A 27,532-nucleotide genomic window follows, 5' to 3' on the forward strand; every position below is an offset into this window, starting at 1 on the left:
ACATATAGTGAGTGAAACACCACATTGATTCTAGGCATTAGTAGAGTGACATATAGTGAGTGAAAGACCACATAGATTCTAGACATTACCGTAGTAGAGTGGCATATAGTGAGTGAAACACCACATAGATTCTAGGCATTAGTTGAGTGGCATATAGTGAGTGAAACACTACATTGATTCTAGGCATTAGTTGAGTGGCATATAGTGAGTGAAACACTACATTGATTCTAGGCATTAGTTGAGTGGCATATAGTGCGTGAAACACCACACTGATTCTAGGCATTAGTTGAGTGACATGTAGTGAGTGAAACACTACATTGATTCTAGGCATTAGTAGAGTGGCATATAGTGAGTGAAACACCACATAGATTCTAGGCATTAGTAGAGTGGCATATAGTGAGTGAAACACTACATTGATTCTAGGCATTAGTTGAGTGACATATAGTGAGTGAAACACTACATTGATTCTAGGCATTAGTAGAGTGGCATATAGTGAGTGAAACACCACATAGATTCTAGGCATTAGTAGAGTGGCATATAGTGAGTGAAACACCACATAGATTCTAGGCATTAGTAGAGTGGCATATAGTGAGTGAAACACCACATAGATTCTAGGCATTAGTAGAGTGGCATATAGTGAGTAAAACACCACATAGATTCTAGACATTAGTAGAGTGGCATATAGTGAGTGAAACACCACATAGATTCTAGACATTAGTAGAGTGGCATATAGTGAGTGAAAGACCACATAGATTCTAGGCATTAGTAGAGTGGCATATAGTGAGTGAAACACCACATAGATTCTAGACATTAGTAGAGTGGCATATAGTGAGTGAAAGACCACATAGATTCTAGGCATTAGTAGAGTGGCATATAGTGAGTGAAACACCACATAGATTCTAGACATTAGTAGAGTGGCATATAGTGAGTGAAAGACCACATTGATTCTAGGCATTAGTAGAGTGACATATAGTGAGTGAAACACCACATTGATTCTAGGCATTAGTAGAGTGACATATAGTGAGTGAAAGACCTCATAGATTCTAGACATTAGTAGAGTGGCATATAGTGAGTGAATGACTTGCCATGCTTTTGTGAAAATTTTCACTTGACAAATAGATGACAGGCTATATGTCTTTGTTGTATATGTATGTATAATTTGTGAATTCAAAAGAATGCTTGCACATATTTTGTTGTGTCTGATATACTCTTGATATATACGGTAATACCATTATTGTGGACTTTACTGTTTTACAGTACTGTGTTACTACAAGCAGAAAGTGGACCGGACAGAGAAGAGTGGCTCGCAGCTATTCAGAATATTTCTAGAGAGAATTACGTGAATAATATACCTGAGGTAAATGCTGAGAAGATAAATGTTTTGTTTCTTGTCAACGAACAGGAAATGTTTTACTGTTTTGATCCAAATCCACCAGTTAAGGTAGAGATGCAGGTTCGTGGGCACTTGGGAGTGAAATTTCTTTTTTTGCTTTTTATTATCCAAAAAGTCTTGGCTATAGACTGTTGAAATTTTGTAGAATTGTGAATAGTGGAACATACTCAAAAACGATTTTAAAATATAGATAACAGGTTCAAAATTATCTCTTTTGAATGCTTAGCAAGATTTAGCAAAGCCGTACATAAATAATAAAAAAAAAACATGGTGAAAAAAAGAAATGACGGTATCTCCATATTATGCACTGTATTTAACTTTTTACAAAACGATAATACATTTAAATTTGGAACTGTTACAGCCATTTCAATTATGAGCATTAGCAAACTTCTTACTGAGTGAATTGTTATGCAAATTAGCAATTATCTCAGCTTCTTTTGAGTGCACATTCCAGAACTTTAAAAAAAAATAGCTCCTAGACGGTTTGACCTTTTGTTTTGAAATTTTCACAAATGATTGAGAATGTGTTTATCTTGAAAACGCCGTCAGGGCATTGTTTTTAGTTGAATAGTGTTACAGCAATCGTACAGACAACTAGCCTGGGTGTTAATTTATGCATGAACTTGAAGTCGTGAAATTTGAGCTGCTGCCTTACAAAATTGACAACTGGTAGACAGTTTACAAGACAGCACTTTCTTCATAGTAAACAGATGTACCCATAAACCAATTTTGACAGGCAACAGAAGCATGGTTTATAAGCTATTTTTTTTTAAATCACTTTTGACCAAAAAAGCACATTTTTGTGCATATTTCAAACTACAGTGTCCATAAAAATAAAATACTAACAAAACTTTAAAATTCATACAATAAGCTTTCCGAAAATATATAGTTTTGTGAACAAGGGAGGTCATCTTGGTTTCCTAATTAACTAATTAAAATACCTGTCAGGTAAACTGCATCTCTACCTTAAGGTAGCGAGAGTATTATTAGTCCCTGTTCAGGCGCAGCCTGAGAAGGGGACTTTCTAAAACGCGTTTTGTCAATGTCCATTTTCCATTTTCCGTCTCCAACATTTTCTCAAAAATTCTGCAGCAGACATCGATGAAACTTGGCAGGTTGATGAACAAGTCTCTGCCGAGTATGCACGTAATTTTTTTTCCAGATCTGAAAATCCTAAGTGGGTCTTTTTTCAAGATTTTCATCCAAAATTACCTCTCCCTACTGCACTGATAGAGCAACTGAGCATGCTCAGAATAAATAATTAGCTTAGATTGTAATGCTAGGGTTTTTAGTGATGTCATGACCTGGTCAGATGGGTCATACCATTACCAATCTCAGTGGAAAATGTTGAGGGGTGTTAGGGCTACATTTTGATGGGAATTATAGTGGTGATAAGGAAACAAACCCAGGTCCTGGTAATTCAAAAGACCTGAATTAACAAAGAAGTCATTGTTATTAAAGGTACATGTACATCAAGGTTTACTCAGATTTATGAATGCAGTTTCTTGAGCATGTATGAGACATAGTTTAGTTGTGCTTGTGTACTCTGAGATTTTGGAATCGGGTCAATGAAAGCAGAGTAGATATTAATTCAATTGTTTGCAGATGTCCCATGTATTATTTTAACATTAGTATTTTATAATTAAATAATGGGGACTGTGACATTCATGTCTTGAATACTTATTTTCATCTTCCAATTATAACTAAAATGCTACAAAAAGACCCAATAAAATATATTGTGTTGTATTTTCCCAACTAAACTATCACATGTTGAAAATAATCTATGAAATAGTTTGCCCAGACAAATTTCAATGTCACCTTAAAGCTGTGCAAAATTGGTGTTGATACAACACTAAGCATATGCTCATAATTTGAAAAACATAAACTCCTAGAAAACATTGTTACGGCTATGATTTTCAAGCCTGTTTATCAACATTTGTTATAACATTTGTAGGGCAACGAAAGATGAGTAGCAATTGGATAGAAGTAAATTAAAGGAATGGTCAAACTTTAAATTAGTAAAATATGGCAGATGAAAACTCGCTCGTTTCAAAAGTGACAGTGCAAGCTTGTGTCGGACATATTGATATGTAAATGACTAATCTGTGAAACAAACAGGGGTGGTGACTAACCACTAAGTAGCATGCTTTCAAAAGGCCGTCAAAAACTGGCAACTCTGACAGGCACTGGCTTATAAAATGAAATGCAGGAACGTCGTCAGATTCGTGGAGCTAAAAAAGCTGGATTGATTGCTGTTCGTTTTTTTTTTCTTGCTTAAAATCTCTTGCAGTTTGTAAATTTCAATAGCAACTTTTAAAAAGTGATTTGCCTTACTAAAACATGCCAACGTTTTTGAAAATAGTATCATTCAACTAAAAAATATGATAATTTGATACAATAAAGTTTTATTTTTTAAGTAAAAAATATATGACAATTTGAACAACAGATGTTTTAAAGGACAAAAAAAATGCTGACCCAAAACAAGTCCATGAAGCCATTTCCAGTTCCAGCTGATTTTCAGAAAGTTTGAAATTTTCAAAATAACAACTTAAACAATGATTTGCCAAACTAACAAATGCCAGCGTTTTTGAAAATAGTATGATTTGAGTAAAAATTACAATAATTTACACAACAGATGTTTAATTTATACTGATGAAAAAATAGATAATTCCAGTACATATTGTCGTTTACCCAATAGTACTCTAGTACCAAAAACATATGAAATGTTTGCTCTCTCTCTCAAACAAAAAAGATGCAAATTCACTACGGTCAATTACCTCCCCCCCCCATAGCCTCTGGTCAGTCTATTTTTAACTGTAGGCATTAATCAGCAATTCTGCCGATGACGGAGAGATAGAATCTAGGTCAGGGGAAGCCTCATGACCCCCAAGATTCCTTTTCCCTTACGTCACAAACCACATGACCGAGGCCATATTGCAGCGCCATTAACGGCTGTACTATCACTCTTCTTTCATCTCTGTCTCATCGGGAATGATTCTGAGCGGCTCTTTTGCTTTTTCCTGTCCGGGTTTCTAGCTTGGGTTGTTGCCACTGGGCAGCATTCAACATTCTTACTGGTAGGATAAGTTTTTCTTGTCATCTTTACCCTTGTGTCGTTTTCCCCTTTGTGTGTAATATTTTTTTCACAACAAAGAAATTAAAACCCGACGCCACTATGTAACCACTTGTTGGTTTCGTGGCTGCACCTTTTATTACTGTAATTTGCTTCCCTCATGCATGTCTACGTATTTAGAAATGAATAGATGTAATGACAGCACCAGAGCTTGCTGCCGTGTTTTTTTGGTCTTGTGTTTTGAGTCGACTGTGCAGTGGTTTATATTCAGAATTTACCAGCATAGAACCCGCATCCAAAATACTTTTGTCATAGCTGCGTGCAGGGTTCGGGGTTTTTGCATGAGTGGAAAGTCCTCACGCTGCTTTGTGTACCAGAACGTTGAGTCGGAGGCCCGATGGTGGAGGTACCGATATTTTTTCTCAGTCTCCCCTGGCCGATCGGAGGGCATCCTCACAGTCTGTTTTTTCAGGCGGTGGTTTACCTGATTTTACCGGCTGTAGCAAGGCTGTGCCCCTGGAGGCTTTCCTCCTATGGGGCCCGTTGCGGGTCCCTTTGTGTTCCCCTTTGTGGACCCCTTTGTGGACCCTTCCTGCATGCACGGCGCCGGGTTTCCCTCCGAGTTGAGGGCTCTGGTCGTAGGGCTGTCGGGGCAATTACGTCCCTGGCAGGCAGGGTAGATCAGACGCCGTCGGAGTGAGCTGTCTCCACAGTGGCCCCTCGTTGACCCCCCCCCCTTGTTTCATCCAGCCAAGCTTCGTCGTCCGGTAACGGTACAACGGTAAGGAATTTATTTGTGTGTTCGGTCTCCGCTGTGGGTTTTGACTCCCTTCTTACCAACTCACGGGCGTCCCCAGAGGAAACCAACCCTGTCATGAAACGCACAGTCGAACACGCTCCCTCTCACATATCGAAAGTGAAGAGAGAAGGAGACACAGTTCGCTCGCGTCGGATACAGCCGGTACTCCGGGCGGCCCCTCAGAGTCTTCCATTCGTAATGACTCAGTGAGCCATGCATTTGGGGTTATGCGGAGTATCATCGATCCTAGTGATATGATGTAAATACCCCCACCCTAAGATGACCACCCAAGGTTGCTTCAACGCTTATGGGTTTACGGGCGTTGGGGTCCAAAGCAACCCCATCGGCACGTCTCTCCCTGTCCGTCCGAATGCGGAGTGGGCGCAGGGCATGCAAACGTTGTTGATGGGCGGATGTTGGTCAGCGGAGGGCATAACGCTTAAGGCCCCGGGTGGGGAAAACCTTAGGCAACACTTCCCGCTGGACCAAACGCTACCCGGTCAGTGTGGTTTCGGGATCAGACCCCATAGTGTGAGATGAGACCAAAACGCCCCCAACCGGATCCCAAGGCTCCTTCCCCAGACCCTGGTACCACGAATTTCCGTTTAGCAAACCGGGCAAAAGGGAACAGTCGCGTTCCATGGGCATTCTCGCCAGCTCAATCACAGATGACCCATCCAGCCCTAAGGGCAGAGCTGCTTGAGCACATTATTGTGCCCACCCAGCACCCTGGAGACCTCAGAGGCAGAACGCACCAGCCTCATAGACCAGGCGACACATTTACTGGTGGGCCACCACACATCTACGTGCGACATCCCCTAGTGTCACCTGGCTCTCTTGGCCGGGGCCACTACTGTGCTACGAGACGCGTCCTTAGACGCATGTGTTTTCGCTGCCAAATTGAGTCATTGGTTACGTCCCCCAATTCAGCGTCTCTGACTGAAAGCGTCAGGTGGTGGCTCCCCACCCTCCTCGGGTGGTCATCCATCCTGGCAGCAGGGGAAGCATCTTTTGATGCTTATCTCTGCAACCAGGGGGACAGGCATGTGTTTGGCGAGTGGCCAGGTCACACCTTAGTGACTACTCCAGGCCTTAGGGAAACTCACCTCATGGGAGAAGGCGGCTCCCCCCCTCACAACTGCCAAATCCATGGCCACATATCCCTGCCGTACACAGATTGCATCTGTGTAGTCCAGTTTGGTGGATAGCGGGTGACCAATCCCTGGACCTTTCCAGATAGTGACATCCTGTTACAGGATACCGCTGAAATCTCCATCTTCCCCATCAGTTTCTCCCCTATTGGGCACTGCCAGGGGACTCCCGCAAGGTGGAAGCAATCAGGCAGGAAGTAGCAGTTTTGCTGGGAAAGGGCGCCATACACAGGGTAGATCAGCCGGAACTAAGGCCAGGCTTCTACCCAAATGTGTTCGTAGTTCCAAAATCTACAAGTGGCGAGCAGACTGAATCAGTACGTGCTCCTCGATCGGTTCAACATGGAGACACCATCCAGGGTTCTTCTCTCCATCCACCGTTTTGACGGGCTAGCCCCGCTGGACTTAAGCGGGGCGTACCTGCACATACCGATGCTCCCACCGAGTTGCCATATCTTTCGAATCGCCCAGCTGGGCCAAGTATTTGAATTTTGGGTGCCCCCCATTTGGGTTATGCACAGAGCCCTACGCGTTCACCAGAGTGATGAAACAGGTAGTGCTGCTGCTTCACCAAATGTTGGTACACCTCAGTCCGTACCTCGACGACTGGTTACTACACAACCCGGACTGGGGGTTAATAGCCAAAGACGTCAGGCTAACACAGGATTTACTTCAACAGTTGGGCTCGTTAGTAAATCGAAAAGTCCCACCTCGACCCAACACGCAATTGGTGTCCCTGGGCATGGAGTTTTGACACAGAGCTTGGTTTATTTCAAGCGTGTTGCTTAGCGCTAATCAGCCTAGCCGAATGCCTAGTCAGCGTTCCCTCAGTGCAAATCATCGGAATGATGACCTCGGTTCGAAGGGTCGTGCCCCAGGCCGCACTACGCAGCTGTCCGGTATAACGTTTGTTATAACGCCGAGCTCTCCTATGGGAACTAGATAGGCGGGTTTTGATCTCTGACCAAATGAAGGAAGCCCTGCCCTGGTGGCAGTATGCTTAGCACTACCACGCTTTCTACCTGTAGTTCAAGACCACAGAGTCCTGCTCCGCACAGGCAACGCAGCGGTGGTCTCCTTCAAGAAGGAGGAGGAGACGTGTTTCCAATCGTTGCCAGTCCTAGCGAAGCAAATCCTCCTTTGGTGCCTGGAATACAATGTGGAGCTAACGCACACCACCTTCCATGGGTGAAGAACAGTGTGGCAGACGCCCTTTCAGGGCGGCCCCATCTCCAGAACACTGAGTGGCTGATACAAGCATCCAGGCTGTTTCGGCTGTGGGACAGTCCAAGGTTAGACCGGTTAGTTGTGTATGCCTTTCCTCCCTTCCCTCTAGTTCACCGGGCACCGGATAGGCCGGTCTCCCCAACTTCCATAACCAGGTGGTTTACTGCGACTGTATTAGAGGTCTATAATACTTTAACTTCCTTGACACAGAGCTTGCAGAGACACCAAGTATGAGTGCATGAGGTCTGTGCGATTGCCAACTCAGCGTCAGGTGTCCCCCCCCCAGAGCAAACACAGAGGGCAGGCTTCTGGAGAACGCAGAACGTCTTTATCAACTACTACCTGACAGACGCCAAATCCATTGAGGAAGGTCTCTTTAGGCTGGGTCCCGTTGTAGTGGGTCAGTCTTGGTTTCCTGACCCAGCCCGAACGAACACAAGGGTCTCTGCGCATAGGCAATAAGTCAATCTCGGCATTTTATGCGAACAGATTTCTCTACCTGGAAGCTCACAGGGCTCGCTTTTTGGCCTATGCCCTCATGCAGAACTGTTTTGGTCTTTACTTTGAAAGCTTACTACCCCCAGAATTGGGTTGGGGTCTAGCTTTCTCGGCACACCGAACCCTGTCACCGTAGCAGCATTTTGGCTTCTTGCTCTGGGGACAGAACAGGCAGCAGACCGTTTTGGGGTCTTAACTAAGGTGTTGAGTTTATTGTAGATTGTTTCATCCCGGACTGGGAATAGACTTTCATCATTTTCTGTTTGCTTGGAAAACCCGCCACCTATCGGCATCTGACTCTGCCTACAGTTCAAAATAGAATTTTGAACGTAGTGAATTTAGGCAGAGGGTTCTCCGAACCCGCCTATTCACACCCACCATAGACTCCTGGTCCCCCCCAACCACCCCACTTTTTCCGTAGCGTTGGTCTAAGTCCTCAAGGCAGAGAGAAAGGAACCAGAGTGATTGTACAGCCGTTAATGGCGTTGCCATATGGCCTCGGTCTTGTGGTTTGTGACATAAGGGAAAGAGAATCTTGGGGTCATGGGGCTTCCCTTGACCTAGATTCTATCTCTCAGTCACCGGCAGAATTGCTGATTAATGCCTACAGTTCAAAATAGTCATTTTGACTGACCAGAATCTATGGTGGGTATGAACTATATGAATAGGTAGGTTCGGAGAACCCTCTGCCTAAATCCATGCACATTAATTACCTAATTTGCATAATTAGTATTTTTTGGGGTTATCTAATCATTACATTTCAATGAAACTTGGTACAAGAGTTCTCTAGGACAATGAGCAGACCTGTTTAGTTTTAAATCTGTGCATATTAATTACCAGATTTACAATAATAATTAGTCAGTTTTCAGCTTTTCCATCAATATTTCAAGTACTTATCATGAATCCTGGTATGTAAACCATTAAAACACAATGTGTCTAATTAGTTTTGGGATTATATACATCCATAATAAATACCCAATTTGCATAAGAATTAATCATCACATTATAATGAAACTTAGTACATATGTGCCCTGGAATAATACTAAGACCTAGTTAGTTTGGGGTTGCAATCTATGCATAATAATTGATCAATTGTTTGTTTTTATTCAAAAAACAATTATTGCTTTTCAATAAAACTTGGTATATAAGTGCCTGGGAACAGTTCACTAGTTTTGGATTGAAATCCAAGCATACTAATTGTATAATCGTCATATTTCATTAAGATTTCGTTCATAGATGTTCTGGAGTAATCACAGACATGATTAGTTTAATAATGAAAAACATTACTTTTAATTATTATTAATTATTATTAGCCTATTTCTGGCATCTCAAAAAATCAGAGATAAATTGAATTTGTGGTAGAGCTGCTCTGAAATATATTAGACTGAAAACCACATATATAAAATTAGAAGTATTGTAAATCAATCATTCATGTGGATCACATTGTTTTCATGTTGTACATCTCAAATAGCAGACAATTATTAGCTGCCAAGCTTCTTGTTTGAAAAGCTAATTAATTTTTAAAAGTCTCCATACTCTCAGCACACAGTTCTTTCTATGCTTTCTTTGATTTTGTCTAAGATGGGATGCTATTATAGTGTCAGGAGATTGACATGATAGGTATATAACAGGTCATCATAACTAAAGGCAAAAAGTAGAATGTGTACTTTGAATGGTTATCATCTCGTGTTATTCACATATAACCATTTTTCATTTCACCAATTTACCACAGAAATTATTTACCATCAGGAATACTGATGTTGCTTTATAGAGAGGCAGTGTTTTTTTTCATTCGTGAATCACTAGTTTCACTGCTGAATTATGTATTGACAGGCAGCATTACCACCATCATCATCCAGTGCTAGTATTCCTGTATCACAACAACTACCAGGAAGTAGACATTCTGATCCAGCATTACAACCTTCATCTAGAAATGAAAGCTTACAACCAAGGTAAGTGTTTGAGCATCCCTGATACTGACATTGTGTCTTTTTACAAACTTAATAATTTACTGTCCTTATCTATTATTAATTCTTGAAAAATTGTTCCACAATAAGACCTAACTGCTGAAAAATAGTACATATATTTGACTATCATTGCAATGCTTTTTTGCTGTAATTGGGTTTGCAATAAGTTTGTAGCTCAAGAATAATAAGAAAATAATTGGATGAAAATTATTATTATGAATGAAAAGCTCGCATTACGAAAAAAACATCTATGATAATATTACTAATAACATTTTATTACACACTAATGAAATTACAAATTCATTTTTGGCTGAAAGTAATAATAGGAAAGATAACAAGTAAAAAACAGAACGTTAAGTTAACATAAGATCAGGCAGTAAAAATTAAATGCAGTTTGCGTTTTTCAAAACAGACTTTCAGAAACTGTTACATGTTTAATTAGTTTATGATGGTTAGTATTAATAAGGATAATAAACTTGTTGATATTGTTTTCAGACTGGAAAGTGGGGATTTCCTTGGTAAACAGCCACAATCTGTAATACAATGAACTTCATCTTCAATACTGTCACTCCTACATTTATCACAAATCCTGTTCTCTGCAGGGATTTTGGGTCTTTTAGGTCTGCCTACTTTATTTTGGAGTTTGTGACAACTAAGTCTCAATTGAGACATTAATTTAATATTCTGTCTATTATTTAACAGTTGTAGGTATTTTGCTGCACTAATAACACTTTTAAGAGTTTTGCATCTGGTCTCTTGATATTATTAATCCACATGTTTGTTTAATAGTTTTTAGTTTTTTGATAGAGTACATTACTAGAAACAATCAAAAGATCAATATTGTACAGGTCTTTAATTTTGTTATGTATTTTAACCATGATTCTTTCTAGAAGTTGTTTTCAAGTTCTCTAAATGTATGGAAGTTAAAATTACTGGTTATAGGACCATTGTTTTTAATGTTTTGGTAGTACATGACAGCTTGAATTTGAATCTTTGAAATTAAAGGTTGCCTGCCAGTTTCAAGCCTACAGCCTATTGTATATGGTACATGTACTTCTATTATTAATATTCAAAATGTGCCTACAATATTTTAGGTGAAATTTTTTCAGTAATAGTGGTGTCCCACTTTTCTGTCTTAACCGATATGTTTTACATCATAACTAATTTTATTTAATATAATCCTCAGAGAGAAGGGTAAATCAAGATTAAGGACAAGATCTCGTAGCGATAGTTACGAACCTAATCCAGCCCCTGCTACACCACCACCCAGTCCATTGGATGCGACATCATTACCACCGATACCGATACAGTTTGATATGTTATCACCGAGTGAAGATCAACCAACTATGAGATCTCCACCGCGGGAAGGACCACCAAAACGTATCAATCCATTTAGTCAATCTGCAACCGAAATTCTTAGTGATCATGGTAGTTTTTCTTATATTAATTCTTAGGTCTATACTTGCTTTATTGCCAGCTACCAAGCTAAATCGTTATGGAATGGGAATAACCAGTATGTATTTGAAAGTCAAGTTTAGTAGACCTTTCTAGAGTCATGCTATTAGTTATGAGATGTACTGTTTCATAATTGGGTGTACACAACTGTGAATGACATTGCTTAATGCAGGGTGGTACTAACTATTAGCATGTGTGATACCTTTGATTATTCTGTTTTTTAAACTGATTTGAAGTATATATCATGTTGATAGTTTTCTCTTTTCTCCATATAGTTGGCAGTACATCATTCTCTGAAGTTTATGTTGTGCGTTTTCTTGGTTCAATGGAGGTGAGATCTGATAAAGGAGGTGATGTGATTATGGAGACTATACGACAAATAATGGCTGCAAGAGCAATTCATAATGTGTTTAAAATGACAGAATTACAGTTACTAATTACAACTGAGATGCTTATGTAAGTGATGCATAGACCTCCATTGTTTTCCAATGTGTAGTCATATGTTGCAATCTCAAAATAGGGAATATAATGCATCCTTTAGATAAGCTGCATCACTAATACAAGCAGCATCCCTAATTAATAGAAGCAGCAACACTAATTGATGCCGCATCCCTAATAGAAGCAGCAACACAAAGTGATGCCGCATCCCTCACACAAGCCAGATCCCGAATTGAAGCAGCAACACTAATAGAGGCAGCAACACTAATAGAGACAGCAACACTAATAGAAGCTGCATCCCTAATTGAAGCAGCATCCCTAATTGATGCCGCATCCCTAATTGATGCCGCATCCCTAATACAAGCAGCATCCCTAATACAAGCAGCATCCCTAATACAAGCAGCATCCCTAATACAAGCAGCATCCTTAATTGAAGCAGCAACACTAATAGAAGCTGCATCCCTAATAGAGGCAGCAACACTAATAGAGGCAGCAACATTAATAGAAGCAGCATCCCTAATTGATGCTGCATCCCTAATTGATGCTGCATCCCTAATTGATGCTGCATCCCTAATTGATGCCGCATCCCTAATTGATGCCGCATCCCTAATTGATGCCGCATCCCTAATTGATGCCGCATCCCTAATTGATGCCGCATCCCTAATACAAGCAGCATCGCTAATACAAGCAGCATCCCTAATACAAGCAGCAACACTAGTTGATGCCGCATCCCTAATACAAGCAGCATCCCTAATTGAAGCAGCATCCCTAATAGAAGCAGCAACTCTAATAGAAGCAGCAACACTAATAGAAGCAGCAACACTTACAGGAGCTGCATACATTGTTTTTGAACAATTGCAACCAACAAATCTGTAGATGCTCTAATAGAAGCTGCTTCCCCTCTGTTGCATTGTACCATTTTAATAGAAGTTGTGGGTTCTAATACATAATCTGTTTATATGTTGTTTTTTCATTGTGCGTTTTTAATATGTAATGACTGACAACAAATGATGAGGTGCATTCACACTTAAATAGATTCATTACTTGATATTTCAGTTTGCTGGATCCTAGTAATCAAGGAATAAGATCCCAATATGCTTTGGAAGATGTCTCCTTCTTCGCAGCACATCATGAAAACAATAGGTATGCATTGACTGTCATTGACACAATGGTTTAAATCATGAAATAGTCATTGACACAATATTACATCATGAAATAGGTATGCACTGATGGTCATTGACATAATGATTTTACATCGTGAAATAGGTATGCACTGATAGTCATTGACGCAATATTACATCATGAAATAGGTATGCACTGATAGTCATTGACGCAATATTACATCATGAAATAGGTATGCACTGATAGTCATTGACGCAATATTACATCATGAAATAGGTATGCACTGATAGTCATTGACGCAATATTACATCATGAAATAGGTATGCACTGATGGTCATTGACGCAATATTACATCATGAAATAGGTATGCACTGATAGTCATTGACACAATATTACATCATGAAATAGGTATGCACTGATAGTCATTGACGCAATATTACATCATGAAATAGGTATGCACTGATAGTCATTGACGCAATATTACATCATGAAATAGGTATGCACTGATAGTCATTGACGCAATATTACATCATGAAATAGGTATGCACTGATGGTCATTGACGCAATATTACATCATGAAATAGGTATGCACTGATAGTCATTGACATAATATTACATCATGAAATAGGTATGCACTGATAGTCATTGACATAATATTACATCATGAAATAGGTATGCACCGATAGTCATTGACACAATATTACATCATGAAATAGGGATGCAATATTACATCATGGAATAGGTATGCACTGATAGTCATTGACATAATATTACATCATGAAATAGGTATGCACTGATAGTCATTGACATAATATTACATCATGAAATAGGTATGCACTGATAGTCATTGACATAATATTACATCATGAAATAGGTATGCACTGATAGTCATTGACACAATATTACATCATGGAATAGGTATGCACTGACAGTCATTGACACAATATTACATCATGAAATAGGTATGCACTGATAGTCATTGATGCAATATTACATCATGAAATAGGTATGCACTGACAGTCATTGACACAATATTACATCATGAAATAGGTATGCACCGATAGTCATTGACACAATATTACATCATGAAATAGGTATGCACTGATGGTCATTGACACAATATTACATCATGAAATAGGTATGCACGATAGTCATTGACATAATGATTTTACATCATGAAATAGGTATGCACCGATAGTCATTGACACAATATTACATCATGAAATAGGTATGCACCGATAGTCATTGACACAATATTACATCATGAAATAGGTATGCACTGATAGTCATTGATACAATATTACATCATGAAATAGGTATGCACCGATAGTCATTGACACAATATTACATCATGAAATGGGTATGCACTGATAGTCATTGACATAATGATTTTACATCATGAAATAGGTATGCACTGACATTCATTGACATAATGATTTTACATCATGAAATGGGTATGCACTGATAGTCATTAACATAATGATTTTACATCATGAAATAACCATGCACTGACAGTATTTAACATTCAAATGCAGTGCTCACTGGATTTTGGGTAGTTATAGATTGATCTCTATACATTTTACATATCTTGCACCAATTAAGTTCAAACTTTACAGATACATCAAACATTGTATTTGATGTGTGCACATGCATTTGTATCATGATTTGATTCAAGATGGCTGAATGGCATTTTCATGATCTAAAAATCACACATTTTCACCATTCTGGAATCTAATCTTAGTTGTATGTGGACAATGCATGTCATTTTATTTTGGGTATCAGGTTCAAAATAGCTTAACTGGTTGTCATTTTGTTTTAAAGAATGCAGATCGTGGTCTAACATGCATGGACTGATGATGTTCAAACATCAAGCATACATGTACATCAGACATCATATCAGACAAATACTGGCAGTCATCTTGTTATGCACAGTTAAGGAGTCGTATCTCATACATGCATTACACATTATGTCATATATACTTAATATAAATGACTTATCACTGGATGCTGGATATTCTCTCATGAGACTTCTTTTGTGAATCTCACTTTTAGATTTTCTACCTCATATGGAGGTTTATTTATCCTAATATTCTATTATTTTCTTTGTATGATAGGTTATTTGCATTTATAACTCGTAATAAAGGTTATACAAGTACAATGACTAGGTTTTCATGTAGTGTATTTGAGTGTGATGCATCAGGAGAAGAGATATGTCGTACACTAAGTGCAGCAATGCAGGTAGCTTTTCAGACAAGACTCAATCTCAAGACTCAAGGACATCATGCTGTGAGTTTTTCAACAAACTATTTTATTTTGACACTGATTGATACATGGAGTAGGATTTGCCCAATCTTTTCACCTTACATCACTGTATACATGTAACTTGAGGTGAACTTTTAATTTCTCTTCACACTAATAGTTCCTGTTCGAATGAATGTCCAGAGTCATATTTTAGAATTCTTTGCATGTGCCTAGTACTTTATCATATTTGGCACATACATCATATATATAGGAATACATATGTCAGTTTGTTCCATAATCAGATCAAAGATGGCTGACTGGTATCCATCTTGTTTTTTTTTAAATGTTTTCAATTTTTATACAAACATTATACACATTGAGATACATGTCCATGATGATTTGTTTTGTGTTTCATATTTCTGTACATTAGCCTCAACAAATGAAATTCATTTTCTATACAAAAAATGCATTACTAGCATATCCTGTTTAATTTCTGACTATATATTACAATTTTGGAAGAGTCATTTAATACATCTAATTTCTGTTGATACTAGACCAGCCAATTATTCACTCTAAATTCACTATAAACTATGCTTTGGTGCATATAATTTTTTTGGCATGAAAATGACCTTTTGTGTGTATACCATTTACTTTTCACTTGTATTTGATATTGCTTGGGCTTGTGACAGGTTTCTAATGCCATGATTAGCAAGTAAGCTCAGATATATTAGATAGTTTGCACACCAGTTACAAACATTTTTAAGATCATTTTGGGAATTTCCAAGAACAGATATATGTAAAAGCAATCTACAAATTCCAATCCTTGTGTATTCCATTTATTGTAAAGATATGTTTAGCTGCTGCTACTCATCCTGGAATATTGGTATGTTTTTAACACATTTAATGACCACCACACTATATTTCATGTTGTTAGCCCCCCTCCCTCCTATTTGGTTATAATAAAATATAACAAATAGTATCATTAATGTCAGATCCCTCACTTTTGTGAATTCTTGTTTTATAGATTGCCTTTCACTAGTATTCAACCTGTTCACTATACTTACAATGTGTCTATTGTATCTGCAGGCTTCAAGTAGCAGTGAAGCAGAGTCACTGTCCCAGATGTCAGCAGTCACATCACCAGTGAATGTAGATACGGAAGCTGGTATACCTGCCCTACCCATGGATCCCAATACATTAACTATTGCGGCTGTATCGTTAGATGACAAACTAAAGTTATCAGAGGGTGCCTCCGACATTCAAGATTCTGATTGCTGATTATCTTTAGTGTATAGAAAGTGTTACATTTGTACTAACTAATCTTAGTCCATAGTTTGCTTTCAGCTCTTGGCATTGTATTGCATCGCCAACACAAATGAATGATCAACAAATCTAATTTGTCATGGTGATCATGCAACATTCACACTACTGCTGTATGAAGTGCTTTTTGTTTTGATGAAAAAAGATTGCAACAATGCAGGAAATTATTTCTGCCATTCTGTGTATTATCTGTTTGACGATCTTGTTCAAGATAGTCTAAAGTGGCTGCCATTATAATATTTAAAATGTATAAAAATCAAGCATTTTTGCTATTCAAGCCCCAGATCTTGGTCAAACATGGACAGCAGTCATTTAATGGAATCTTGATGCAAATGATTCAAATGGCTGACTGACAGACATTTTCTATTGAGGAATGCTATTTATGACATGCCTGGTCTGATTGCAATCTAACTTTGCATCTACGTTATATATGATATTTTCTATTGAACATTAGGAACTGTGTCATGACTTGTGTTGAAACTAATTTGCAGTAAACTGTTTTGGGTCCGAAATGAGAACTTGTTTCAGCAATTTAGATGGCTACAATCAGATGTAAGTTTAATATATCCATATCCCACATGTTTGTACTGGGTTGGTAGGATATTTCCACCTCTAAGCATGTATTTTAATGAATAAGATTAATATCATTTGTGTGCATATTGTATATAGCAAGCATGTTTTTGGGAATGAGACTGAAGTTTTGTAAGATAAATAAATGCTTTTACAGTGCAGTGGTTGTAGACATGTTATTTTCAATATTGGTTATATGCAAAATGTACCGTGCATGGGGACACTGATAATGACCACTATCCTTTAATAACAAATAAAATAATTAAATATAAAATTTTGGCCTTATTACGAATATTCAATGCTCATTGCATTTCAAATTTTGTGAGGATATCAGTTTAGCTATTTATTGTAAATATTTTTATTTTTTATAGGTTATTTTGTATTCTTTATTTTTAGCATAATTATTACTACAAAATTAAGGGTTTGTCATGTAATATGCTTTTCAAACTTTACACTTCTGAAGTTGTATTGTCAGTAAAATTGTGTTAGAAGCAGTTGGCATGTGAAGTAATATGCATAATACATTTGTATAATAAATACAACTTACATTAATCTCAAAATATCTATCTGTCAATAGCCAAACATCACTGAACAGTTGTCTTGAATAGATTCCTACATGTATATAGCCATTAGCCCTCCCCCCTTTTATATTATAGAACTATGTCATGCATGTTTAGACTATATTCAAATTAACATTACATACTTCCTAGATTCCAAACAGGATTTATTATAGTGAAGGCATTATAAACAGCACAATAAATCAGGTTTTGATCAGTATAACATTTTAGGATTTGATTGTTCTCAAGTTACTCAAATTTGACAGGGTTTTTAACTATTTTTTGCTGACAATATAACTTTAATTGAGTCTTCTGTTCATCTTCCACTTCTTATCCTTCAAGGAAAAGGGGATCAACTGAGAATTTCAATGAAGAATTGCACCAAAAATCGTTATTAAATAAAATTTTATTGCTAAATGCTTAATGTTTATTCAACCTTTGTATCGGCAGCATGAAAACAGTAATACATATATTTAAATTACATTCATCATTTCTTTTCTATATTGCCATAAATCAATACATGTATGTGTAATTTTCATCTAAGTCATCCATCCATTAAGTCTTCATTAAAACTACTGGTCATATTTTGATTTATTGATGCTCATGTGGAAATTATCGAATGCTTTGAATTTTTCAAATTATGTGATGTTCATCAAATATGTGATGCTATCAAAGATAGGATAGTTGTGACATCTATGTGTTCTTTGTGTGAGTTTATTTGATATTTTAGCAATAATTTTTACCTGTCTTTATACTGGTTTGTTTCTGTGCATCAAAGAAGCTGATCCACAATTTAATTACCCTGCTGTTTACAAATGAATGTTCATAATATAAAAACATAAATCATATAGACAATAAATTGTAAATGAGCTTTATTCATCATGGCTGTTTCTCTGCTCTCATTGATACACTTTATTCATCATGGCTGTTTCTCTGGTCTCATTGATACACTTTATTCATCATGGCTGTTTCTCTGGTCTCATTGATACACTTTATTCATCATGGCTGTTTCTCTGGTCTCATTGATACACTTTATTCATCATGGCTGTTTCTCTGGTCTCATTGATACACTTTATTCATCATGGCTGTTTCTCTGGTCTCATTGATACACTTTATTCATCATGGCTGTTTCTCTGGTCTCATTGATACACTTTATTCATCATGGCTGTTTCTCTGGTCTCATTGATACACTTTATTCATCATGGCTGTTTCTCTGGTCTCATTGATACACTTTATTCATCATGGCTGTTTCTCTGGTCTCATTGATACACTTTATTCATCATGGCTGTTTCTCTGGTCTCATTGATACACTTTATTCATCATGGCTGTTTCTCTGGTCTCATTGATACACTTTATTCATCATGGCTGTTTCTCTGGTCTCATTGATACACTTTATTCATCATGGCTGTTTCTCTGGTCTCATTGATACACTTTATTCATCATGGCTGTTTCTCTGGTCTCATTGATACACTTTATTCATCATGGCTGTTTCTCTGGTCTCATTGATACACTTTATTCATCATGGCTGTTTCTCTGGTCTCATTGATACACTTTATTCATCATGGCTGTTTCTCTGGTCTCATTGATACACTTTATTCATCATGGCTGTTTCTCTGGTCTCATTGATACACTTTATTCATCATGGCTGTTTCTCTGGTCTCATTGATACACTTTATTCATCATGGCTGTTTCTCTGGTCTCATTGATACACTTTATTCATCATGGCTGTTTCTCTGGTCTCATTGATACACTTTATTCATCATGGCTGTTTCTCTGGTCTCATTGATACACTTTATTCATCATGGCTGTTTCTCTGGTCTCATTGATACACTTTATTCATCATGGCTGTTTCTCTGGTCTCATTGATACACTTTATTCATCATGGCTGTTTCTCTGGTCTCATTGATACACTTTATTCATCATGGCTGTTTCTCTGGTCTCATTGATACACTTTATTCATCATGGCTGTTTCTCTGGTCTCATTGATACACTTTATTCATCATGGCTGTTTCTCTGGTCTCATTGATACACTTTATTCATCATGGCTGTTTCTCTGGTCTCATTGATACACTTTATTCATCATGGCTGTTTCTCTGGTCTCATTGATACACTTTATTCATCATGGCTGTTTCTCTGGTCTCATTGATACACTTTATTCATCATGGCTGTTTCTCTGGTCTCATTGATACACTTTATTCATCATGGCTGTTTCTCTGGTCTCATTGAGACACTTTATTCATCATGGCTGTTTCTCTGGTCTCATTGAGACACTTTATTCATCATGGCTGTTTCTCTGGTCTCATTGATACACTTTATTCATCATGGCTGTTTCTCTGGTCTCATTGATACACTTTATTCATCATGGCTCTTTCTCTGGTCTCATTGATACACTTTATTCATCATGGCTGTTTCTCTGGTCTCATTGATACACTTTATTCATCATGGCTGTTTCTCTGGTCTCATTGATACACTTTATTCATCATGGCTCTTTCTCTGGTCTCATTGATACACTTTATTCATCATGGCTGTTTCTCTGGTCTCATTGATACACTTTATTCATCATGGCTGTTTCTCTGGTCTCATTGATACACTTTATTCATCATGGCTGTTTCTCTGGTCTCATTGATACACTTTATTCATCATGGCTGTTTCTCTGGTCTCATTGATACACTTTATTCATCATGGCTGTTTCTCTGGTCTCATTGATACACTTTATTCATCATGGCTCTTTCTCTGGTCTCATTGATACACTTTATTCATCATGGCTCTTTCTCTGGTCTCATTGATACACTTTATTCATCATGGCTCTTTCTCTGGTCTCATTGATACACTTTATTCATCATGGCTCTTTCTCTGGTCTCATTGATACACTTTATTCATCATGGCTGTTTCTCTGGTCTCATTGATACACTTTATTCATCATGGCTGTTTCTCTGGTCTCATTGATACACTTTATTCATCATGGCTGTTTCTCTGGTCTCATTGATACACTTTATTCATCATGGCTGTTTCTCTGGTCTCATTGATACACTTTATTCATCATGGCTGTTTCTCTGGTCTCATTGATACACTTTATTCATCATGGCTCTTTCTCTGGTCTCATTGATACACTTTATTCATCATGGCTGTTTCTCTGGTCTCATTGATACACTTTATTCATCATGGCTGTTTCTCTGGTCTCATTGATACACTTTATTCATCATGGCTGTTTCTCTGGTCTCATTGATACACTTTATTCATCATGGCTCTTTCTCTGGTCTCATTGATACACTTTATTCATCATGGCTCTTTCTCTGGTCTCATTGATACACTTTATTCATCATGGCTCTTTCTCTGGTCTCATTGATGCACTTTATTCATCATGGCTCTTTCTCTGGTCTCATTGATACACTTTATTCATCATGGCTCTTTCTCTGGTCTCATTGATGCACTTTATTCATCATGGCTGTTTCTCTGGTCTCATTGATGCACTTTATTCATCATGGCTGTTTCTCTGGTCTCATTGATGCACTTTATTCATCATGGCTGTTTCTCTGGTCTCATTGATACACTTTATTCATCATGGCTGTTTCTCTGGTCTCATTGATACACTTTATTCATCATGGCTGTTTCTCTGGTTTAATTGATACACTTTATTCATCATGGCTGTTTCTCTGGTCTCATTGATACACTTTATTCATCATGGCTGTTTCTCTGCTCTCATTGATACACTTTATTCATCATGGCTGTTTCTCTGGTCTCATTGATACACTTTATTCATCATGGCTGTTTCTCTGGTCTCATTGATACACTTTATTCATCATGGCTGTTTCTCTGGTCTCATTGATACACTTTATTCATCATGGCTGTTTCTCTGGTCTCATTGATACACTTTATTCATCATGGCTGTTTCTCTGGTCTCATTGATACACTTTATTCATCATGGCTGTTTCTCTGGTCTCATTGATACACTTTATTCATCATGGCTGTTTCTCTGGTCTCATTGATACACTTTATTCATCATGGCTGTTTCTCTGGTCTCATTGATACACTTTATTCATCATGGCTGTTTCTCTGGTCTCATTGATACATTATTCATCATGGCTGTTTCTCTGGTCTCATTGATACACTTTATTCATCATGGCTGTTTCTCTGGTCTCATTGATACACTTTATTCATCATGGCTGTTTCTCTGGTCTCATTGATACACTTTATTCATCATGGCTGTTTCTCTGGTCTCATTGATACACTTTATTCATCATGGCTGTTTCTCTGGTCTCATTGATACACTTTATTCATCATGGCTGTTTCTCTGGTCTCATTGATACACTTTATTCATCATGGCTGTTTCTCTGGTCTCATTGATACACTTTATTCATCATGGCTCTTTCTCTGGTCTCATTGATACACTTTATTCATCATGGCTCTTTCTCTGGTCTCATTGATACACTTTATTCATCATGGCTGTTTCTCTGGTCTCATTGATACACTTTATTCATCATGGCTGTTTCTCTGGTCTCATTGATACACTTTATTCATCATGGCTGTTTCTCTGGTCTCATTGATACACTTTATTCATCATGGCTGTTTCTCTGGTCTCATTGATACACTTTATTCATCATGGCTGTTTCTCTGGTCTCATTGATACACTTTATTCATCATGGCTGTTTCTCTGGTCTCATTGATACACTTTATTCATCATGGCTGTTTCTCTGGTCTCATTGATACACTTTATTCATCATGGCTGTTTCTCTGGTCTCATTGATACACTTTATTCATCATGGCTGTTTCTCTGGTCTCATTGATACACTTTATTCATCATGGCTGTTTCTCTGGTCTCATTGATACACTTTATTCATCATGGCTGTTTCTCTGGTCTCATTGATACACTTTATTCATCATGGCTGTTTCTCTGGTCTCATTGATACACTTTATTCATCATGGCTGTTTCTCTGGTCTCATTGATACACTTTATTCATCATGGCTGTTTCTCTGGTCTCATTGATACACTTTATTCATCATGGCTGTTTCTCTGGTCTCATTGATACACTTTATTCATCATGGCTGTTTCTCTGGTCTCATTGATACACTTTATTCATCATGGCTGTTTCTCTGGTCTCATTGATACACTTTATTCATCATGGCTGTTTCTCTGGTCTCATTGATACACTTTATTCATCATGGCTGTTTCTCTGGTCTCATTGATACACTTTATTCATCATGGCTGTTTCTCTGGTCTCATTGATACACTTTATTCATCATGGCTGTTTCTCTGGTCTCATTGATACACTTTATTCATCATGGCTGTTTCTCTGGTCTCATTGATACACTTTATTCATCATGGCTGTTTCTCTGGTCTCATTGATACACTTTATTCATCATGGCTGTTTCTCTGGTCTCATTGATACACTTTATTCATCATGGCTGTTTCTCTGGTCTCATTGATACACTTTATTCATCATGGCTCTTTCTCTGGTCTCATTGATACACTTTATTCATCATGGCTCTTTCTCTGGTCTCATTGATACACTTTATTCATCATGGCTCTTTCTCTGGTCTCATTGATACACTTTATTCATCATGGCTGTTTCTCTGGTCTCATTGATACACTTTATTCATCATGGCTGTTTCTCTGGTCTCATTGATGCACTTTATTCATCATGGCTGTTTCTCTGGTCTCATTGATGCACTTTATTCATCATGGCTGTTTCTCTGGTCTCATTGATGCACTTTATTAGCTCCGCTGTCGACTTTGTCGAGCGGAGCTTATCATATGAGTGATTGTCCGTCGTCGTTTGTGTCAATGTTTTACTTTTTCGACTTCTTCTTGAAAACTACAAGCCTGAATGCTTTGATACTTGGTGTATATGTACCTTGCGTAGACCTCTCTTAGGTTTGTTCATTTCATGTTGATATCTTCAATTCTCTAATTTTGGTGAATATTTTTGTCATTTTTGGTAAAAAGTGATATTTTTGACTTCTTGCTAAAAACCGCAAGGACATGCTCTTCCTGCTATAGGCTTATGCCCGAGTGGGATCCCCATATGTGTTGTCACGCTTGTCTTAATTGTGTTAGGGACTCCGCGGGGTTTGCCTTGAGGGTATTTGTGATTTATGAGACCATAAAATGTGGCTCATGTGAGAAGCAGGGTGAAAGGCTGAAGGCAAGCGATTGAAGGCTGGTAGAGATTGCGGAAAGAAGGGGAAATCCCTTACTGCCACTAGCTCCAGTGTGTCGGCTTCTATGAGTGTGAAATCTTTACCCACGCTTGGTAGTCACGAGGCTCGCCTCCGTTCGACATCCGAGAATTTGAGAGAGTTGTCACGATCTGACTCCCTGCTTGAGGTGGCAGGGCCGTCAATTGAGACATGACCGCCGGAACAGTTTACCGTTGAGGGCGGTCGATAGTGCGGGAACACCGATGTTAGATCTCAATCTTCGGGGGTGGACATCCGGGCATTTTCAGCGCCTGGCAACCCACGGCGGTGAAAACAAAGGCCCAAAACTCACAGTACTTTGGGATGACTGTTGAGACTCCTCTGAACAGAGTAACAAGATTAGCCCTACGTGTGTAACATATATAAATTTGTTGTTCAGGATTACTTCAAAGTTGAGTTTGTGTTGCTTTCTCGAATTTTCACCGGCTCGACTGGCGTTCCACAGCCGCACGCACATAGCCCATAGAAATGCATGTACAGTGGTGCGCGTCTTAGCAACATGGAACGTCTGTGACGTAGCTCCGTCCCCGAGGATTCTCCCAACGTTGAATGGGCTTCCCCATCGGATATTACTGAGGCTAATGAACATCGGTCAACCGCTTTTGCGGTGAGATCAGAGTTCCCGGTCACCACCGCGATTGACGTTGATATACAGCTTGTTCCCTCTGGGGCACTGACATCGGCACTGAGTCCCGCAGTGGAATCGGCACGTCTTTTAGAGACCGAACCGGTTCAATCCACTGGTACTTTACCGTTACCGATGCAGCCTGAGTGCATTGCGCAATCACAGGGACGGGCCCAGTTTCCTCCCTGTACGGGTACTAGTCAAGGTGGAAAACTACTTTCCCAGGGTGAAAAGATGGCTTGGACAGTCTGGATGCGTAGTCTGGCTTCAAAAGTCAACTCCCTACTGCAGTTTCAGGGTAGGACTCAGGAGGACCTGGGGGAGGGGGGTAAGTCAGGTGGAGGAGGCGGCCTGAGATATTGCCTGTTCCTCCACCTCCACCACCAGGGCTAGGGTCAGGTGTGTCCCATTCTCAGTGATCTCTCCTTTAGAGGGCCAGTGGACAGACAATTCACATCAGTGGGAAGGGGAGCACCCACTTCTATTATAGAAGGGGGCCCTCTCCCTGGAACGAATCGCCTTGTGCGTCCTCGTCCGTATTCCCCACACCCCCCTCAGGCTCGGGCTAACCAGGCATTATGACTCTGGGAGGGGAGGGGACTCCAGTGTTGGTACCCCTGAACAGGGTCGTATGCTACCCTCTTATGGGGGACAACGACCACTTCCTCGACAGAAAGGGGGGAAGAGCGCTTCGTCATTTCTCGTCCCCACTTTGGTGGGGCAGTCAAAGAATACCCAACCAACCAGAGCCTAGCTGTCTCTTACTAATATGCAGTTAAGGTCGCAGCTTGTGAACCATGCAGTGACAGTTGCAAGACTCCTGTTTCGCACAAGACCGGTGGTGGACCCCCCCCCCCCCCCGATGGGGGAGTCACCTTTGGACCTGTTTTCATCAGCGCTCTCCTCTCCCACTACCGTCGTGGAGATCACGCCCGTCGACCGACCCCCTGGGCACCTCGTGTGACCAAGGCTATGGAGGGGGCTCAGAGGGCAATGAAGGGGGCGAATGGTACCCTTCGGGGAAAAGGACAAACAGCTTGAACCAGGTTTCGGAGTGGTCACGTCCAATGCCTTCCCTTTCGTCAATCGATACCCCATTGGGGCTGCGCGAACCGTCGTCCCAAACCTGGTACCCATACATAGTTAAGGTGGGTAGTGCGGATTGGGTAGTGCCACATTGTGTGGTCATTTGACAGGCACTAGAGCCTACTAGTGCATAGGGCTTTACGGGCGGAACTTAGACCCATAAATTTTTTAGAATGGGTTTCTCTAGCGTTAGAGCATCAAGCTCGCCTTGCTAAGTTCTGGATGCTCAGCAACGAACCTCAATCCCTCGGGCAGATGGGCCAGTTCCTGGCGGCGCAGAGAGTCGCTATATGTCCATACTGCCCTCATGGCAGGAGCGGTTTCGGCTGAGTGTGAGACAGTTCTGGGTGTGTGCGTCTATCCTACTCCAGCGGGAGGCGAGTTTGATCGCCTGCGGAGAAGGCCTTGGGGTCGTGACCGCCTATTTGGTGGCCGGTTAGTGGATGCAGTGAATGGTTTGGCGGTTGCGGAAGATCAGCATATCCAATTGCAGCAATTGTCTCTGTTGGCTAAGGTAGCTAGTCCTTCTGGTCAATGGGTCAGACCCAGGTAGTAAGTCCGCCGCTCGTAGCCTCAACCGTCGAGGATCAAAGCACTCATGGTCTCCCTTGAGGGGGCAGAAGTAGACTAGGAGCATGAAGCATCAACGAAAGCCCAAATAACGTGGCATTGGTGGTGGGTGTTCTGACACTTCTGGGGACCGGGGGCCGCAAAGTCGCTTTGAAGGTTTCGCCGACTGCCTGGACATGGATGGTGGTACGACTCCAGGTCTCCCTCCCCGGGGTCCCCGGGCTCAGTCTCCCCCTCTTTGTCCTCCCATTCTGGAGGATGGAGTTCGGGAAGCACTAGCTTCGAACCCCTTATCTGCTCCTTCCCGTGGGATCGCGCCTTACGCAGCACATACCAGCCTGGAGGGTTCCCGATCCCTGGACACTCGAAGTAGTGTCCCGTGGGTATCGGATTCCTCTTCGGCCTCCTCCCTTGGGTCTTTTGCCGAGGGACGAGGTCAAGGCGGAGACGATCTGACAGGAAGTTGTCAAAGCCAGCAGAGGAGATTCTCCTTTGGTGCCTGGAGAACCAAGTGGAGCTATCCGCTCACCACCTTCCAGGGATACGCAACAGTGCCGCAGACGCCCTCTCGAGATGTATTCTGTTCCAGAACACCGAGTGGCAGATCCCCCAAAGGGTGGCGGACAGGCTTTTTCGTCTCTGGGATGGTCCCCGGATAGATCTGTTTGCCAATCACCAGAACGCTAAGCTCCCAGCGTACTTGTCACTCCTCTCAGAGACAAGCGCATTCGCCACGGACGCTCTATCGATTTTTTGGAGCCACAAAGACGCTTATGCATTTCCACCCTTCCATCTGGTGCACCAAGTGTTGGAGAAGTTACAACTCGAGCCCACCTGGTGGCGCCCAGTTGGCCAGTGAAGATCTGGTTCCCGTTGTTGCTGGAACTTCTAGTTGAGTCGCCAGTGGAGCTGCCGGATCTTCCGGATCTGTTGTCCCAGCCAGACGGCACGCTACCAATGAGCTCTGCGTTATTTCATCTTAACGCGCAGAGGCTATCGATAAACTCGTGCAAGCGCAAGGCTTTTCTGCGGAGTTGTCCAAGTTCCTCGCTTCGACATAGTGACCGGCACCAGACGGTTGTACGAATCCAGATGGAAACTGTACTCTGATTGGTGTGACGGAAGGGAGATTGATCATCTAAGTTCCTCTATTAGTGAGGTAGCCGATTTTTTCCTTTATTTGTTTAATCAAGGGAAATCTATATCAACATTTCTTGGATATCGGTTGGTTTTATTCCCAGT

At 40.1% G+C, this 27,532-nt stretch overlaps 1 protein-coding gene across 3 annotated transcripts in view; it reads left to right on the plus strand.

Moving 5' to 3' along the window:
* Positions 1-18,693, plus strand: part of LOC102802648 (DCC-interacting protein 13-alpha-like) — a 46,718-nt gene extending 28,025 nt beyond the window's left edge. For 2 of the 3 annotated variants that reach the window (XM_085497260.1, XM_085497262.1), the window contains exons 11-17: positions 1,258-1,357; positions 9,975-10,093; positions 11,295-11,536; positions 11,839-12,019; positions 13,058-13,144; positions 15,238-15,409; positions 16,451-18,693. In XM_085497260.1, coding sequence (XP_085353386.1) covers positions 1,258-1,357; positions 9,975-10,093; positions 11,295-11,536; positions 11,839-12,019; positions 13,058-13,144; positions 15,238-15,409; positions 16,451-16,642 — 1,093 coding nt within the window. In that variant the 3' untranslated portion in view covers positions 16,643-18,693. The remainder of the gene's footprint in view (positions 1-1,257; positions 1,358-9,974; positions 10,094-11,294; positions 11,537-11,838; positions 12,020-13,057; positions 13,145-15,237; positions 15,410-16,450) is intronic. The other variant, XM_085497261.1, reaches the window with a different exon arrangement.
* The last annotated feature ends 8,839 nt before the right edge of the window (positions 18,694-27,532 follow it).

The sequence above is a fragment of the Saccoglossus kowalevskii genome, chromosome 3, assembly GCF_978046115.1.
Source record: "Saccoglossus kowalevskii chromosome 3, keSacKowa6.1, whole genome shotgun sequence".
Classification (NCBI taxonomy): Eukaryota; Metazoa; Hemichordata; class Enteropneusta; family Harrimaniidae; genus Saccoglossus; species Saccoglossus kowalevskii.